At 44.7% G+C, this 18,153-nt stretch overlaps 1 protein-coding gene across 9 annotated transcripts in view; it reads left to right on the top strand.

Moving 5' to 3' along the window:
• LRMDA (leucine rich melanocyte differentiation associated) overlaps positions 1-18,153 on the top strand; it is a 1,041,237-nt gene that overhangs the window by 20,209 nt on the left and 1,002,875 nt on the right. For all 9 annotated transcript variants that reach the window (XM_045041006.1, XM_045041007.1, XM_045041005.1 and 6 more), the window contains one exon: positions 1,774-1,874. Coding sequence is in view for 6 of the 9 variants with exons in the window: in XM_045041005.1 (XP_044896940.1) it covers positions 1,774-1,874 (101 nt within the window). In the remaining 3 variants the exon portion in view is untranslated. The remainder of the gene's footprint in view (positions 1-1,773; positions 1,875-18,153) is intronic.

Genomic DNA, 18,153 nt, shown 5'->3' on the forward strand with positions numbered 1-18,153 from the left:
ATAAGGACAAAGCTCAGTTTCTCCATCTAAATCTCCACTTCTATGCCACTTATACAGATTATTCAAGATCTTTGTGATATAAGATGGTAGTGCATGATGGGGTGAAAGGGATGGGTTTTCTGGTGAGTACCTCAGGCCTGCAGGGTCACTGCGGTGTTCTGATACAGAAACTGCTGCTGATCAAGTGGGTATCCTGAGGGAAATTGAAGTCCATAGGCTGACTGAGGCCTTATATCCCCAGTCTCTTCTTGCTGTATGATTTCCATCTCTGCTTGGAAGCAGAACTTTGTTCCACAAGAAGTTCTGAGGAAAGACTGGTCCCCTGTAGAAAGGGGAGGTTGCTAGATTGAACCTAGAGACCTTTATTTTTTAGCCTTTATCTTCTTGAGTCCAAGTTATCTTATTGGAGTCAGCTGTTTTTCTGTCCTTTCTCCCCCACTTTCTCTTCTCCAGATATGAAGTCCCTAGGGGAGTGAACACAAGATACTGTATTGCCAGCAGTTTGCCCCCATTGGATAGGATAGGGTTGAGGGAGGACTTGAAAAATTGGGGGTGTTAGGGTGCAGTGTGATTTTTTTTTTTTTTTAAATTAGGTCGAGTCCTAATGAAAGTGGTGTTTCTGTAGTTCTAGGATGGAATGCTAGTAATCCTCAATGTTCATCCTAATATCTAGAATTCGATATGGCCACCATATTCCTATTCCCCATTAGGAAGCATAACCCTCTGGGGAATCTTACTCATTCCAAGACATTCTTACCTGTATGTATAGGAGGATATGCATTTGTAGGGAGAAAGGGTCAAGACTGTAGTCCGTGTGATAGGGTTGAATTTCTACCTCGTCATTGGAGGTAGGGAGCCCTTTAGGGAAGTCTCCTATATTTTGATCCATTGGCCAACTCTCACCCATGGGTTTGTTTTATGGGTTTTGGGATTAGTACACTGTGGTTGGATTGGCATCTACCTCTAAAAAGTGGGTTTCAAAAACCTAGTGGTTGGAGCAGTGAGCAAGCCCTCCAACCTTGCCACAATCAGAAGTTCTGGCATCAAATTGCAGTTCAGCTTCTTAATATTTGGGCACACACTAGGTGGTTGATGGTGATGATATAAGAGAAGGCCTAAGGGGAATTGCTCTGCAGCCCTATTGGGGTTGGTTGCAGAAGGATCCCTGGAGGAGAGAGGCTTGGAAGCTGTGGCCACTGTTGTCCTGTCACCTTCAAGTCAACTTTGTTCAGAGTGTGGGGGATATTTTATACACCGTGGTATAAGATGGGATTGGTGATCTGGGGAGGTTTTCTTGTCCAACCCTGTTTGTTCCAGCGCCCTGCAGATTGAATGCCGGTGAGTGCATCTGCTCTGTCTTTTATGAGGTAATGTGCATAACAGAGTATTTGAGGGAGGGGGTTGGGGAGGAGAGCCAGAGGGGCAGCTGTTGGAAAGGCCTCTGAGCAAGAAGCTGATTGCTGTGATTATATCAATGTGTTCTGATGTGGGAGCCTTTTTGGACACCTGAATCCAGCCAATTTTAGTTCAGTTTCTGTTGTGCTGGGATTAGTCTCCATCATGCTAAGTGTACCAGGAAAGGCGAGCTATTGGCAGAGTCCCTGAAGCCCCCAAAGCCGATTTGCTCAGGAAAAGGACACAAATGTGGCCTTCTTGTGTGTGAGGGGCGTGTGTTTAAAGTTGCGGAAGCAATCTTGGGATCAATGACTCAGGGTTGGGAGCAGCTGGGCGATTTCCGTTTGCCACATTGTTTCTGTTCCATTTAATTTCCAGGTGTCCTACATAGGCCAGGACTGCAGAGAAATTCCAGAGCACCTCGGCAGGGACTGTGGACATTTTGCAAAAAGGCTTGATCTGAGTTTTAACCTTCTGAGGTATGTACCCTTCACAAGATACAGACCAGGCCGGGAGGCCCAGTCCCCTTGGTAACAGCCTGCAGGTAAAAGTTCCCATCCAGCTCTGCATAGGGTGTGGGGCTCTGAGATGTGTGGAATCCGACCCCAAAAGTGTGGCTATGCTTCAGATGATGGTTAGCCTCTTTGTGCCACTGAAAAAGCTGTGTGTGGACATCCTCCACCTCACCTGAGGTCCTACAAGAGGACCGTCATTGTGTCCCTTTGTTCTTTTCCTTTCTCACTGATACCATGTAGACGAGTTAGAATACTCTTGGGGAAGGAATGGGATGGAACCAGTAAGAGCATTTTGGGGTGCCCCATCTCCCGAAGATTTGCCAAATCACAGGTAGGGTGTATATATGCGTGCTTCTTTTTTTCTTTTTAAATGAATTGGAACCTCAAATATTTGTGATTTCTCCCCGATGACATCCAATCCCAGATGGAATTACTACTCCCAGAGTAATTCAAACACTGATGGCATGGGACGGGGGGAGGGGAACTCTAACAACTGCTTCAGTCTTGGCAAAAGCTAAGTGTGATCTTCTATATTATTCCATTGGAAAATGCAGATGGTTCCTTGATTTCTTCATAGAAGGTTACCACTTGGGACTGGTTTGGGGGCTTGGAAGAGGGAAGCGAGAGGAACTTGAAAAGCAGATATCAGGGAAATGAATAAATGAGCAGGGTTCAGGATGGTGGCTTTTCCTAATGAGCTGGTTCCATGCCGGATTTTTCTCGTAAGTGCCCCCTTGAGAACTGTGCTGTCCTCTGAATGGAACAGACTGTTGTGGGGTGGAAGGCGAGAAGGGACTCGGGCACGTTCATGCTTCCATGCTCTGGAGTCTTTCTCTCCCAGACTTTGAGTCCAGACACTTGGAATTGAGAATTTGAGAGAAGACGGACAAAACTCAGGTGATTAAGGCACCAGCGGGTTGAGGGGACTTTGAGCCAACAGAGCCTTTTGGGCTGGTACTCCCAGAGATGCACTGTCTTCAGGGAAGGGGCATCCAGGGTGTTAAGAAGAATGTGGACACTGTGTATATGCTCTCCCTGACTCCCAAAGGGTTTGTGTGCTTCTGGGAAGATGGGGGAACTGAAAAGTCACAAACTAACATGTAGTGATGAGAGGGTGCCAAAGAAAAAAAAAACTGACTCTGAAGATATTTAAGGATGATTTTTGGTCCCAGTACCCAAGGAGAAGACCAAGTACACAGCCTGGACACGTGTGCACCTTAAAAAGTTCCCCATTGCAGACTCTGGGAAAGCATTTCTTTGGGCATTGGAGGGACTTCTTTCTGTGTGACTGGCTTCTAGAGGCTTGGGGTGTTGTGGCTCTGGCCACTGCCACCTTGCTGGTGGGAGCCTGGATGTGGGTTGGAGGAGGCTGTGCCCCACGAGGGAGCATGTCAGCAGGGACAGGTCATGGGACTGGCTGTCAGGTCTAAGGAAACAGAGCTGTCTTTGTCAAACTCGGAGGCCCTGCCTTGCCTCCCTTTGGCAGAGAAGAGGCTGGACCCTGGGAGTGGTAGGGGTGTGTGGGTGTGGGTGTGTGTGTTGAGCAGGGTCAGCAGTAAGAAGGGGCTCTGAGGGTCTGGATCTATAAGGATTTGTAGGAAATGACCAGTCATAGAGGCAGGGTAATCCAGTGAGAGGAAGTTTGGTAAAAACGATTTGGAAGGAGGGGAGTTGTGAATTTGATTCTCCTTTGTTGAGAAAATTTCTGTTGAGTTGAGGTGCTATCCCATTTGGTCAGGAGCCTATACTTGGCAGATGGTCAGTGCCATACTGGGGTATAACTGGATTGGGGCAGGGATGAGCAATGGAGGGGTGAGGTCTAAGTTTCAGGAAGAGTTTATGTGAGGACTTGGTTAAGCTGGAGGGACTTAGAGACCAGAATAGAGAAAAGCAGTCCTGATTTAATGTGGATGTGTTGGGGCTGGATCCTCTTTGTCTTGTTTACACAAGGGCGGGTGGGTTAGGGGATGTGACACTACCTTCTCTTGGGTGTTGGAGGAAGATGTGAGCTTATTCAAGCACTGGTCTCTATCTCTGTCTTCATCTGGATCAAAATAAAATATTTTAGATTCTTAATTTTTAAGTGTATTTATTGAGAGAGACAGACAGTCTAAGCCAGGGAGGGGCAAAAAGAGGAGAAATGAACCCCAAGCAGACTCTGTGCTATTAGCATAGAGCCTGATGTGGGGCTTGAGCTCAGGAAACCATGAGATCATGACCTGATGTGAAACCACGAGTCAAAGGCTTAACCGACTGAGCCACCCAGGTACCCCAGATTCTTGGCTAATTCTTAAAGTGGAGGAGGGGAGAGAAGGGGAAGGGAAAAAGAAAGATGATGATAAACTTCTAAATAGGTATATAACAGAGGACCCAAAGCCCACCAGGCTGTAGGGCTCATCATATCCAAATGAAATAACGTGAGTCCCCATCACATTCTGTAGAAAGTTTCTCCCTAGCCCTGCCTTGCTGTTTGCATGGGATCTGGGGAGCGTACTACCTGGTCAGTTTGCCCGCACCTGGATTCACAATCACTCTCTGCTCTGTTGTCTGCTGTTTTACCTCTTGGCAGTCTATTCAAGATACTGCCCCCTCTCAAGACATTCCCTTCATTTCTCCCAAGCCCAACACAGCATTACTATGTGTAATATAGTAGTACTTTTACTACCAGTTCAAGGTATACTGGGGGGAGGTAGGTAGTATGGTAGCACATGGCAGGAGACAAGCTTGGGCTAGCGTTGTTCCTGGAAAGCTTTTAGGTGCTCTGTTGCCAGAATTTTTCCCTGGTTGCAGCTCTCCTTCAGGTCAGGCTTCTTGCAGGTGACCAGGTGCCTATCCCAGCCTGTTTCTCACTTTTCCATGTCACTTACCCTCTTCCTAGAGCTGCCCTCGGAAACCCAAAATTCTTTTTGCTTTGTTATATACAGAAAAATTATTGTCCTGTTCTTTAAAGAACATCTCTGCAAGCTTCACTCCCACCCCCCATCCAGATAATCCTATTACAGTATTGCCTTAAACAGAGCAATAACCCTAATACAAATTTTGCTACACCATAGGTCCCCAAATCAGCTGTAGTCCGTCTGTATTTTAGGCTATAGTTTGTTTTTAGGCAAGGAATTCTATTCATTTTCTTAATAGTTAATGTAGGCATGTGGCATACGGTTTAGAAGGAGCAAACATGTAAACGGGGGTGAGGGGGTGGGGGTTGGTGGTGGAATTCTTCACATGTAGTTACTTTAGCCTCCCAGTTCTCCTCTGCCCTGCTGTTTTTGATTTGGTCCCAGGGTTGTGGAATCTAGCCCTGTGCTGGGTGTGGAGCCTGCTTGAGATTCTCTGCTTCTTCCTCTGCCCCTCTCCCCCTGGCTTGTGTTCTTTCTCTAAAACAGAATAAAATCATGGTCAGTATAGGCATGTTAAACTCAGGTATGAGGAAACGCTCTTTCTTTCAAATCCCTGATAATCTTAGCACTGGAAATCACCATTGCTGATGTTTTATTGTCTTCCAATCTTATTTATTTATTTTTTTTAGAGAGATTTTTGAACTTTTTCTTTTTTTATTTTATTTTATTTTATTTTTTCAGTATATGAAGTTTATTGTCAAATTGGTTTCCCTACAACACCCAGTGCTCATCCCGAAAGGTGCCCTCCTCAATACCCATCACCCACCCTCCCCTCCCTCCCACCCCCATCAACCCTCAGTTTGTTCTCAGTTTTTAAGAGTCTCTTATGCTTTTGTCTTCCAATCTTACAATGCCAAATGTCTAAAAATGTTGGTGGTGTTTACCTTGTGTTGGAAGCATTTTCCTATCAATACTGCATTACAGTTTTTAAAGGCTTATTTCTTAGTGTTGGACATTTAGATTGTTTCCAGATTCTTACTATTAAAAATATCTCTATTCTTGTAGCACTCATGAATAGGTCTCTAATTTCTTGGGACAAACTCCTAGAGACAGAATTGTCAGAGGGCTTTGACAAAGATGTCAGATTGCCCTTGAGAGGTTATACCAATTTCTTCTACGAAGACCATTTGAATACCTATTATCCCAAACTCTTCCTTGAGCTTGTTGTTGAGGTTTTCAGATTATATTTTTAGATCAATAAGGAGATCCTATGCTTGAGTCAGTGCTGGTTCCTTGATCTGCTCAAGGCAAAGATCTCTTGTTAATGAGTTGTTTCAGGTTTAGTTTCCCCTTTTCCCTGATGGGGAAAGGCTTGAGTTCTCTCTGGTACTCATCCCACTCCCTGCAAGGGCCCTGAGTAGTTTGAGTGGGTTGCTCGCTGAGCTTGTTGAACACAGTGGGCAGAGCAGGGCTCGCATGGCAAATGGTGATAAATACACCTATGTCATTCTGGTAATAAAATTGAGAGGGTTTAATTGATGTATGGCAACAGGAATCTTAGGTTTTAAAAATTGTACTTGTGTCTTATTTAGCATCACTCTGATAAATGCACTCAATGGGAGAATTGCTTAGGAGAAAATGTCTCAGGTGGGAGATTGCTTGTTGCTTCCCTGACTTTGACCAGGATAAAAGTGAAAGACTGGGGAGTTGGGGAAGCTCCAGTACCGAAATGGTGGCTCTGTGCTCCCCATCTCCACCAAGGCAGTGAGGTGGACTCTCCACGGCACACTGTAAGGGATTCGAGGACAGGCACACAACCGTTTCTGTGTCTGTTATGAACTGCTAGATTAAACTAGATCTGGTAACTTGATGCTAAATTGGGAAAATGGGCAGTGGAAATTAAAAAGAACCAACGCTTTGTGGTTCCACCACCCTGGCTTGAAATCCTCCTCTCAAATTACTCACCAGTTGTTTAACTGCCCTTAGGCTAATTGCAAAAATCCTGAGTGTGTGACTGTGTAAAGTGCCTAACAAATTACCTGGCACATAGTAGGTCTTCAATAAGTATAGCTACAGTTAGAACTAAAACGTGTTGGTGGGGAGGCTGAAATCCTAGGCTTAACCCTCCACAGGGCCATCTTACTCTGTTGTAGTCATTGGGATTATTATTTAAAAAAAAATTTTTTTTTAACATTTATTCATTTTTGAAAGGCAGTGCAAATGGGGAGGGGCGGAAAGAGGGAGACACAGAAACAGCTCAGAGCCTGGAGCCTGCTTCTATCAGCACAGAGCCCGATGTGGGGCTCGAACTCATGGACTGCGAGATCATGACCTGAGCCGAAATCGGCCACTTAACCAACTGAGCTACCCAGGAGCCTCGTAATTGGGATTCTTAATGGACATTCAGGATTTCTTCTCCTTTAGTACATGGTATGTCTACACATCTCTGCATCCTTTGGTGTGACCAATGGGCAGAAATGCGAAAAGCTAGTGTGCAATTTGTCAATTATTCTCCTACCTGCTGTAATCAGTCTTAGGTTCTGACTGTAAATGAGCAAAACCCTTTGCTGATCCATGTTGGACACAAACTTTAAATGAGAACTAAATCTGTTTGAGTTTAGAGTATTTCTGGGGTGCCAGGGTGGCTCAGTTGGTTAATCCTCTGACTTTGGCTCAGCTCGTGATCCCCTAGTTTCGTGAGTTCAAGCTCTGCATTGGGCTCTGTGCTAACAGTTTGGAACCTGCTTCGGATTCTGTCTCCCTCTCTGCCCTTCCCCTGCTTGTGTTCTCTTTCTCTTAAAAAATAAACATTAAAAAAAGTTCAGGGTTTTTCTTGTTTGTTTCTTCAGAGAGAGAGAGAGAGAGAGAGAGAGAGAGAGACTGCGCACATGCGCACGTGAACGGGGGAGGGGCAGAGAGAGGGAGGGGCAGAATCCCAAGCAGGCTCCAGGCTCTGAGCTGTCAGCACAGAGCCGACATGGGGCTTGAACTCATGAGCCATGAGATCATGACCTGAACTGAAGCTGGACACTTAACTGACTGAGCCACCCAGGCACCCCTAAGGTGTTTGTTGATGCAGTATAACCTAGCCTATCTTAACCAGTATACTTAAGTTCTCCAGCTGTCCTGGACATCTCCTAGCTTCAACCCAGTCCTCTCCTACATATTTTTCATCTTTGCCAGTCAGGAGCATCCCTTTGTTCATATCAGGTGGGAATGGGTAAAAGCTAATTCCCCACTCAGGCTCTCAGGAGAACAGTTCAAAGGGTATGCTCTGTTGGCATGGATCTTTCTCAAATCCTTTCTTTGCAGTCAGGGACCTTGTTGATACTTGTTTTTTTAAAACCCAAACGTAGTGGTCTTGCTTGGAGAACATGCCGATAGTGAAGTGAAGGTAGCAACAGAGTTGTAAGGAAACCTTGAGGGGAAGAGATGATGGTAGAAAAGATAGACTTTAGAAAGCTACGCTGTTACTGAATTTTCCAAATAGTTGTAGGTCAGTGATGAATTCCAATGAGGCATGGGTCTTTGCATGTTGGAATAAGTGTTGTTTCTAAGCTGGGCAATGTGGTGAAAAGCATCTTTTTTTCTACCAAGAGAATCAGTGGCCATTCTCATGTCTCCAGCTACCAACAGAACATGAAACCAAAAGGTGAAATGCAGAATGACTTGGCAGGTAATGATTAACGTCCCAGTAGCAAGACTTTAATTTCCTGTATTTACACTTTCTCAAGTGACCTCCATGACAGTAGCACCACCAAAAACAGCTTAAAGGGAGGAGGGAAGATCCCTGAGAGAGCAAGTTTCAGGCCCCTGTGAGTGAGGTTTAAATGACACCACCCTCTTCCTCCCCCAAGAATGTCCTGACTTGCTGGATTTTTAGCCTTTGGCCAGAGAAAATGGGTTTTGAGCCACTGTGGGTAAGACTGGGCTGGGAAAGTGGTGGGAGGTTGGAGAGAGTGGTCTAAGGGGCCATAATGAGGTTCAGCTTTTTCATAGATGATGGCCCCTCTAACCTACAGTATGATTATGAAAGCACTTCCTAAAAGAGTGTCTCCATATTTCCTACTGTGTTTGCCTCTTGGATAAGAAGTTCCTAGATTTTCTAGTACTGCCTTCTTATTTCTCTTGTCATCCATTTTACTCCATCAGAATCTTGGGTTTAATTCTCCTTTCTTCATAAAGTTTCTCTCCCTGAGCTCTTTTTTTTTTTAATTAAAAAAATTTTTTTCTTTTATTTTTGACAAAGCATGAGCAGGGGAGGGTCAGAGAGGGAGACACAGAATCTGAAGCAGGCTCCAGGCTCCAAGCTGTCAGCACAGAGCCCAATGCAGGGCTCGAACTCATGAAACTGAGATCAAGACCTGAGCCGAAGTCCGATGCTCAACCGACTGAGCCACCCAGGTGCCCCTCTCCCTGAGCTTTTTGAACTTGGGCCTCACTGCTCTACCTTCTCCCTTGGCCCTTCTCTCTATCCTGAGGACATCACTGTGCATGTGGACAAGGCTGCCTTCCATGTTGTCAGGGTGGCATTTGGAAGCAGTGGTGATTTGGGGGAAGAGGGTGGAGATTGGCAAGCTTAACCCTTTCAGACTCTGTGGTTGAGAACTTGAAGAGCCAGTGAGTACAAAGTTCTGTCACAATGATGGAAGTAGGGGCTCTACAAGCATTTAGCCAGTGAAGCCAGAGATGTTTTGCAGGGCCTAGGACTGCTTTGGACGAAGAGTACTTCTTCCCTTATGCCAACTATGCTTTGTTGAGAAAGACCTCAGTCCTGTGCCAGATGGGCTTGAGCCTCACAATACAGTAGCCTTGCAAATAAGTACCGAGAGGTAGCTGGCTTCCTTCTCCAAGGGAGTCCAGGGACAAGTGTCAAACAAGTGACATGAGTTGTGTTTATTAACTTATTAATAACCAGTATTACTACATGCCACAGCTGAGCGGGACACTTAAAGTGTTATCTATCTCATTCAGTCTTTGCAAAGTGTTTTTACAGTGTGACTGTTAATACCCACATTTTACAGATGAAGCAACTGAGACCCAGATGGGGAAGAAATGGGCCTCATACTACACCTGTGATTAAATGGGAGAACAGGGATTAAATGGCCTCCAGGGGGTTGACTTTAGCTTTACAGTTACTCCAAACTGCTTCTTAAGGTAGAACTTGTTGCTTTTTTTGGGTGTGAGAAGATGGGTGGCTGTTTCCAAGCCTATATTTCCTTGCAGAGGGAGAAGGTTTATTTTTCCTCTTGAAAATCCTGAGTAGCCTGTGGAAGCCACCATCATGGGGTCACAGTGGATCCTCCAGTTTGGAGACCCTTGTAGGCTTCGAGTTCTGTCTGTTGTATTTTCTCTCCTGTTTCCCAAAACCCTGATTTGGAAACTTTTGGGTTTGCAAGACCTTGTGAGACCTGGGCTGGCTTAAAGGTGGGGACTTCCCAGGGAACTCACTTTCTTACTGCCCTCTGAGCTGTGAGATCTGGCTCAGATGCAGGTCACGGTCATGGGGAAAAGTGGCTTAGCAATTGCTGTGTCTCAGATTGTTCTATGTCCCAGCCTGGAGAGAGAAAAAGGGTGTGTGTGTGTGTGTGTGTGTGTGTGTGAGAGAGAGAGAGAGAGAGAGAGAGAGAGAGAGAGAGAGAGAGAGAGAGGGAGAGAGAGAGGGAGAATACACTTGCACATGTATTGACTTGCATACACACACCCACCATCTGAAAACCCTCTTTCTTCCGGTCTCCTCAGGGACTGCAGTGGTGGGGATTTCAGCTGTGCTCTGCTCCTTGATGATGAAAGTGGAGTGATAATGCTTTTTGCTTGGTGTCTGTGTTTAATTGCAAGGCTATAATAACTACAAATTCTCCCTGGCCAAGACTTTTCTAGTAAAAGGTCTCTTCTCTCCCAGCTGCTTTCCCTTTCCTTTCACACCCCCAACCCCATCACTGCCACGGCACAAGGTCACTTAGGGCTTTAAATGAGGGAGAGAGACATGTTCGGGTTTCGTGGTGTGTGTGTGTGTGTGTGTGTGTGTGTGTGTGTGTGTGTGTGTGTGTGTGTGTGTGTGTGTGTGTGTAGACACCTCCTCCTCCAGACCCATCATTATGGAGATCAGCTATGTGCCCCGCACCTTTGCACCACCTCCCCTAAGCTCCTCTGAGTTTATACAGAACCCAATTTTCAGTCTCCTGGGTGTCTGCTTTTTCTCTGGTTCTGAAGAAATAAGACGGGTAGAGCAGGGAAGACCAACAAAAGAGGTTTAAAAAAAAAACACCCAAACCATTCGTGAGATAAAGCAAGACTTATTAAAAACAATTGGAGGGGAAAGAGAGGGGGTGTTAACCCCCACATGCCCCATTTTCTGCAGCTGGAGAAGTGTTTTAAGAAAATGCACCATTGTTGAAACTTTTTTTTTCCTTGATGGATTTATTTATAAGGTAGAGAAATATTTTCCCCGTAATTGGGTAACTCTTAATAGTAGCAATTGCATATTTATCAGTGTGAGGGGCTGTTATTAATGTAACTGTCAGGCCCAAACACATTTCTGCATTAAATCCATTTAGTATGTGCATTATTCGGGCTCGAATGTCACCGGGACATCAAAGCCCCGTAGGCATGGAGAGCTCAGTGCCCTGCTGTGGCTGCCGAACAGGCCCTTGATCAATAAATGTAACATGTTAATGCAGAGCAAATAGAATAAAAGATTTCTTTGACAAGACATGAAAAATCACCTTGTGGCAGCTGGCATGTGATGCCGTTTCTGGGGAGACACTAGCAAAGTTGATCTGACAAGTAAAGAGGAGAGATGATGGTTGTAAGGTGCTTTTGTTTCAAACTTCTTTCTTGACCTGTCAGGTTTTGAAGGCGCCTCAATGGCTCTTTTTTGTCATGTGAAAATTGTAGTCTTAGGTAGTTATGAAGCAGTTATCTCTTCTCAAATTGTGAATGCTGCTGTTTAATTGATTCACTTAGCATTTGAAACTGTCACGCATTAATAATTGCGAAATCCTGTAGATACTGCTCTAGTGTGTCATGCTTAAATGTGTAGTTATCAGAAAATTAATATCCTTAATGAACCGGTGCTTTCAAACTAACATTGCATGAAATCTCTTTTGCCCTTTGATTTGCTGAAGCCACATCCGCCAGTTTGCAGAGAATCACCTCTCGACAGTTTGCTTTCTTGATGCCCGACAAATGCCAGCTTTGCTGTGGGTACATCGCATGCTCAATGACAATAAATATAGTAATTATACTGGAGTTAGTAATTAACATAATTGTAGTCAATTACGACAAATACAGTGCAGAGCTAAGTAAATGAGAGGGGAGAAATTAGCAAGCTAATTGATTTATCTTTACTTGGCTTTCTATTACAACTGGCAGGGCTGTTTTTCTTGGGGGGGGGGGTGGGGAGAGCAGGGGAGAAAATACCCACAAGGATTGTTTACAAGTAACTGATTTTGTTTTGAAGTTGCTTTGTCTTTTGACTTATGCGTCACCCCCCACTCTGCTAAGAGGAGGAAAAAGGGAAGAAAAAGAATTTAAATGCCAAGGGAACATTTTTGTTAATTTCACAACATCAAGCTGAATGCAACATCAAGCTGAATGCAACAGCTACCCCGAGACAGGATTTAGCTTTCACTAAGGCTTGTTAGTTTTTTCTTCCCAGCTTTTGCTCTGGTAAAAGAAAGTTTCAGTGTGTGTGTGTGTGTATGTGTGTGTGCGCGTGTGTGTTCACTCCTTCGTTCTAAGCCTGTATTAGTAAGGTGGTGCTTTGCCGAATAGTACATTTGGGGGTTATATATGCATGTTAATTTGCTCAAGTTTGTGCTGCTGGCTTGGCACAAGACTCGGGCATATTTTACTTGGTTCAGCCCCACTTGGTCTTGTTATGCCTCCTCCCCTTAGTACCCAGGGAAGAAATGGAGGAAAGGAGTGGCCAGTGTTGGAGGTGGAGGGGGAGGGGCTCCAGTGAGGACCCCTTGGCCCCTTCCCTTCTTTGCCACACTGCAGGGTTCCCTAGGGCCCTGGGCTATCACACTCCTGAGGCTGCCTGGAGAGTTTTTGTTGGAGCCTCCGTGTGCATTGGTTTTGAGCTGGTCTCTGTGCTGCTTGGAGCCTTGGTTAATGATGTTTATGGTGTCCCTGTTCTTTGTTCACCCCTTTAGTGTGACTGCTGTTCAAGCCACTCAGGGAGTGTGTGTGTGTGTGTGTGTGTGTGTGTGTGTGTGTGTGTGTGTGGAGGTTCAGGGTCGCATCACAGCCCGTTTTTTTTCTCACAACTTTGAGAGGATTTCTTTTCCCTTGTCTCTTGACACACGATGGGGGCAAGTGACCAGAGCCTTTTTTATGGTTGGAGTGCTTAAAATCTTCCCCTGGTGTTACCCAAGGTTAAAATTTAGTGCTTTCAGGACATGACCGTTCACGTATCTGGCATCATTTCTCAAACTTCCCAATCCTCCCAGGGTATTCCCCTGAAAATTTAGCAGTTTAGCAAGGAACAATTAGTTTAAAAGACTTTTATTTGGCTCTTAAGACTCCACTGGCTACATTTCTAGTCTGACATGAAGGGAGATCGAGGCAGCAGTTTTACTTCCACATAGATGGTGTACAGAATCCTGCAGGACCTCAGATAGAATGCGGTTCCTCAGAAATATTAAAATGTCTGTATTTTGGAACAACAGGACATACTTGGACACTGCTTAGTGTGGTCATTCTTCATGTGTACCTCATTTGGAAACAAAATTGGCATGAAATATTTATATACAAGGAATCATTTAAAGTTTGCAGGCATAATGGCCTTTCTGATGAAGTCTCAAATTATTGTGCTAAAAATGTGTGGATCTGAGGGGAAAAGACTCTCCTCGTAGGAGAGGGGAAGATGGCACCTGGAACTCTAGCTTGAGTTTGATATGGGTCACGGAGATACCAAATGATTCACAGGTGTAGCTTTGTTTCCCAAAAAAAGATGGATTTTCTATATTGTATACCTACGGTGAGGGCGTTCTGCTGTGAGTGCCTGGAAGAGGCCATGAGAGGGGAGAGACCGAGAATGTGTGAAGAAAAGCACTTTTGCTGTTGACCACTGTCAGAATGTGGCATCTGTAGTAGTTTTGTCACTGTAATGTCCAGTCAGCTGATGGTTTTTATGCTGTTTATTTTCCTGAGTAGTGCTCAGATGTGGAGCAGATGTGAGTGGGGAAGAACTTCAGATGATGGCAGAGGAAGCCTCTCTTCACTTTTAATATTGTACAGTAAAAGTTAACCTAATTGGAGCTAGTTTTGTTTCTGTACTACCAAAGAAATGATAGGACAAGGGATAATTTAGATGCATTCTTTTCAAATACGATGCTGTTTGCAAAGGCACCATTTCCCCAAGACTCTGTTCTGTTTCACGGAGACTGAGACCCTTCTAGATGTTTAAATATGTGTGTTTTGAGCTGCTTTGTTTCTTAGAAATTCTAGTGACTTCTCTTGTTTGGCAGCAGCTTTGTGGATTGAACCCACTAAAATGCACTGTGGGCTTGGTGGAGCAGAAAGTAAGAAGGGATGGAGTTAAGAGCTTTTGCTGTGTGTCCACTTTGAGAACCTGGAGTAGTGGGCATTTGCTCACTTGTGTGTCAGTCTTTGAAGGGGGTACACTAGAATTGCCTGGTGGGATGTTGATTTCAGGGACTTTTCAGAATTGATTCCCTGTCCTCTGAGTCCATCAGGGTTCACACCTCATAGGAGCAGTGGGTGATGAGGACCCTGAGGATGAACCTGGGTGGGTGGATGGTCTCTATCTGTGCTAACAGTTGAGTTGTGGGTCTATCTTGGTAGGCTCCTAGGAATTCTTTCCCAATGCCTAAGTCAGACTAACCTCACAGATAGCCAAGCATCCTTCCAGGTGGAATTAGATAAAACAAACAAATATCTTGAATTCTGTTCTTGGAGGCAGGGCTCTGGTAGGACTACTCAGCCTGATAATGACTCCCAAGGTCCTTTTGTAAATGTCTTGCCTCTGAGGAGTACTGCATTTATTTCCCCCTGTGACATGAAGCCCTAGAAGAATGACTGTAGGGGTAAATTTAACCATATAGTCAAAGGTTTTTCTTCCTCTTTAGCTGATGAGTGGAAGTCAGGCCTGGAGTGACTTATGTTTTAGAGGATGCCAGTGGGGTTACAATGTTCTTTCTAGCTGCCATGTATAACTGGTCCCTCCAGGGATGCATCACTCGGGAAAGTGGTCTTCAAGGTCTTTTAATGGCCTTGACCATTAACAGCCATGACCGTAGATTATCATTCAGCTAAGTGGAGGTGGGGACTGCTCAGAAAAGCATGGTTCCCCCAGAGATGTTCAGAGTTGTCCTCAAGGGCTAGAGGGCTTGGATCATTGTAGGTCTCTGTTTGTTATAGATAGCTAAGTATTCAGTGCATGCTGAGTTTCCCAGCACCTAGAACTTTACAGATGTGATGTTTCCCCTAAAAACCTCACTCACATGCTCAATCAGGAGATAAGGCTAATACAGATTAAATTATAAGAACTATGCAAGACCACTGTTAAATCTAACCAGAGGACTCTGAGAACTTACTAGTTCTATTGGGGAGTGTACTCTGTTTACTGTCTGGAAAACTTGTTCTCTTTGAGTTAGCTGCTGTGGGGAGCCACATGTGGAGAGAAAGGGTCCAATGGTGATTTGACCCAGGTGAGCCCTGAGGTGGCTCTCAGGTCTCCCTAGATAGCCACAGGACAACTCCAACTTAGTGTCAAAAGTGTATTATTGACTCTCATGCTCAAGGAAGTTTTAGGAGGGAGGACTTAGTCAAAGGAAACTGGAGGTGGGACTTGGGCCACACCTTGAAGAAAGAGCAGAGTTTGCCACACTGGGTCGATTTCTGGGCAGGGTAAATAGCTCACACAATGTCAGCTGCACATTGGAATCAGGCTTGTGCTGAGTAGAGATGGTGAGACTCTGGTCTCTCTGCCCTCAGAAGTTGGTGAGAGTAGAGAAGGAGGGAAATGGGAGAGGATGGTAAGCTCCCTCCCATGCATGCAGACATAATCCTTGCACGGAATGGGGGTGGTTCTGAGACCTGGGAGCTCAATGGGGAGGGAAACTGACCAGGCCAGAAGCTTTGGGGGGAGGCCCATCAAGTAAGGACTTGGGGGAGGTATGGGTTCTCCCCCTTGGACCTTCCTACTGGAGTGATAGGCATGTGGCAAAGACAAGCCAGCTCCAGCTGGTGGAGGGCAGCCAATTCCCAGGCTAAGCAGGGCCTGAGTGCTGGCCCTGACACACATACGTGGCAATTACGCTGTTAGAAGGGTCACGGTTAATGCAGTTCTTCGATGACTCCTGCTACGAACATGCTGTGCTGCTTAGCACCCAGCAAGGCCCTGTAGGCTGGCCCTGGGCTTATTCAGAAGGGGAGGAACCAAAAACTTAATCTCCTCTTTGAGAAATTACACTTTTTATCCTTGTCTCATGCCACGGTGTTTCTGCAGGGCTGGCACCTAGGGGTGCATCCCCTCCCCAACTTGTACTTCGCTGGTTTCTGTGAATGCCTTGGGGCCTTTGCAGCAGCTCTGCCTCCCATTGGAATAGAAACTTCTCCAGGATGGGATAACAGCTTTTTTTTTTTTTTTTTTTTTTTTTTTTTCCAGGAGGGCCCAAGGCAGAGTTAGGCACATGATAGGTGCCCCCTCTACTGGAAGATCTTATCTAATTTGGCAATTTCTTACTTGCCAAAATGGATGTTTAAAAGCATGTTCACATTTCTTTAAAAGAGGTACCAGTAATGGCAACTACAATTTGTCCACCCATTTACCCTGGATGTTTTAAGTCCTTATAGCAAGCTAGGTGTCCATCAGGGTTTGAAGACTGGAATGAAAGTGGATGGAGGGGGAAGGGACTCTGCCAAGGGCAGCTACCTGGTCAGTGGGGAGCCAAGACCCCATCCTCAAAACTTATTTGCTTAACTCCTTCCTATACCTTATTGTATTCCATGTGTTTTCCCAATCCTAATTCATTGTTGTCCTCTTTATCTGGTAAACTGGTGTAGGTTGCTAACTAAATGGTAGAGAAGAGGAAACTGTCTTTCAGGCCCATGAAAAGGGAACAGTCACTGTCCTCCTCTCCAACGCTGTTGCTGTTTGGTGTTCTTCTGAAACTTCTATCTGCCCTCCTCATCTTTAAGGGGAGATAAAAAAACAAACATAAACCATGAATGTTTACATCAAATAATAGTGTTCTGGAAGTCTGTAGAAAATTAGGCTGCATTAACTTCTATTGTCCTGTTCCTTTAGGAAGATGAACAACAAAAATCCAAGAAACTCCCTCTTGGTCAAATAAGAGGCCTCTTGGGTGGGGTGGGGCCTCACTAGAGTTTTTTTGCATCCACCTCAGGTAGTGTGTGAGTCCCACTGCTGCTGTTGTGTGTCAGGACAGCCATTTAGGAGGTATGAGTCTGTTCACTGGCCGGTTATGGGAAAAGAATAGTGTCTACTTTAGAGGTCTCTGGATTGCACAAGAAGTAGATTATTTGAACGCAAATGACTTGTCTATTGCTAAGTACCATGTAACTAGAAGTATTTTTTTCTCCAGTTTTACTGAGATGTAATTGATAGAACACTAGTCCAAGGTATACTACAGAATAACTTAATACACGTACAGGTTGCACAATGATTATCCCAGTAGGTGTAGTTAACATAAAATGAATTATTGTCATTATATGTATTTGGTCTTGTAAATGAGCAACCAAACTCTTGTTAGTTTGAAGCTCAGTCATTGTTGGAGACCACAAAGTCAGGAGTTCTGGCTGATGTCTGATCTGGTGGAAAACCAATGAGCATGAGACAGGATACTTGACTTTAGTCTTCACCCCATCACAAATTGGCTCTGAGATATTGAGCCAAGTCATCTAATCTGTGTTATTTTCCAAATGGGGATAAGGGACACCTCTATTGAGGTTATGCAGATCAAATGAAATACTAAATATTAGAGTTTGGTTCCAAAAGAAAACACCTATTAGCGTTTACTTTCTTTTTGATTCTTGTTGACAATTAGCTTCAGGATTACTTGGCTTGGGGTCATGTGGCATTCGTTGTCTGTGACTTGTATTGAAATCAAGAGGGAGATCATAGTCCTACAGTGTTTCCTTGCAAGAAGCATGTGACTGTTTTCTACAGCTATAAGTTTCTCCTCTTTTTTTTTTTTTTTTGCCCTTACCACAAGTAGGATTTTCTATAATTTCTGAGTGACACTGAATTGAATGGTTCTGTTGTAACTAACAGGGTCTGTGTTAGCTTTTTAAAAAAAGGTCTTGTTAGAGCCTCTTCCCAGAAGATAACTATAAACATCACATTTAAGCAGTGTGTAGGGAAGTAGAATATGGCTATTTGAAATTGACTTACTATTAAAGGAAAAATGTAC

This window comes from Felis catus, chromosome D2, assembly GCF_018350175.1.
Source record: "Felis catus isolate Fca126 chromosome D2, F.catus_Fca126_mat1.0, whole genome shotgun sequence".
Classification (NCBI taxonomy): Eukaryota; Metazoa; Chordata; class Mammalia; order Carnivora; family Felidae; genus Felis; species Felis catus.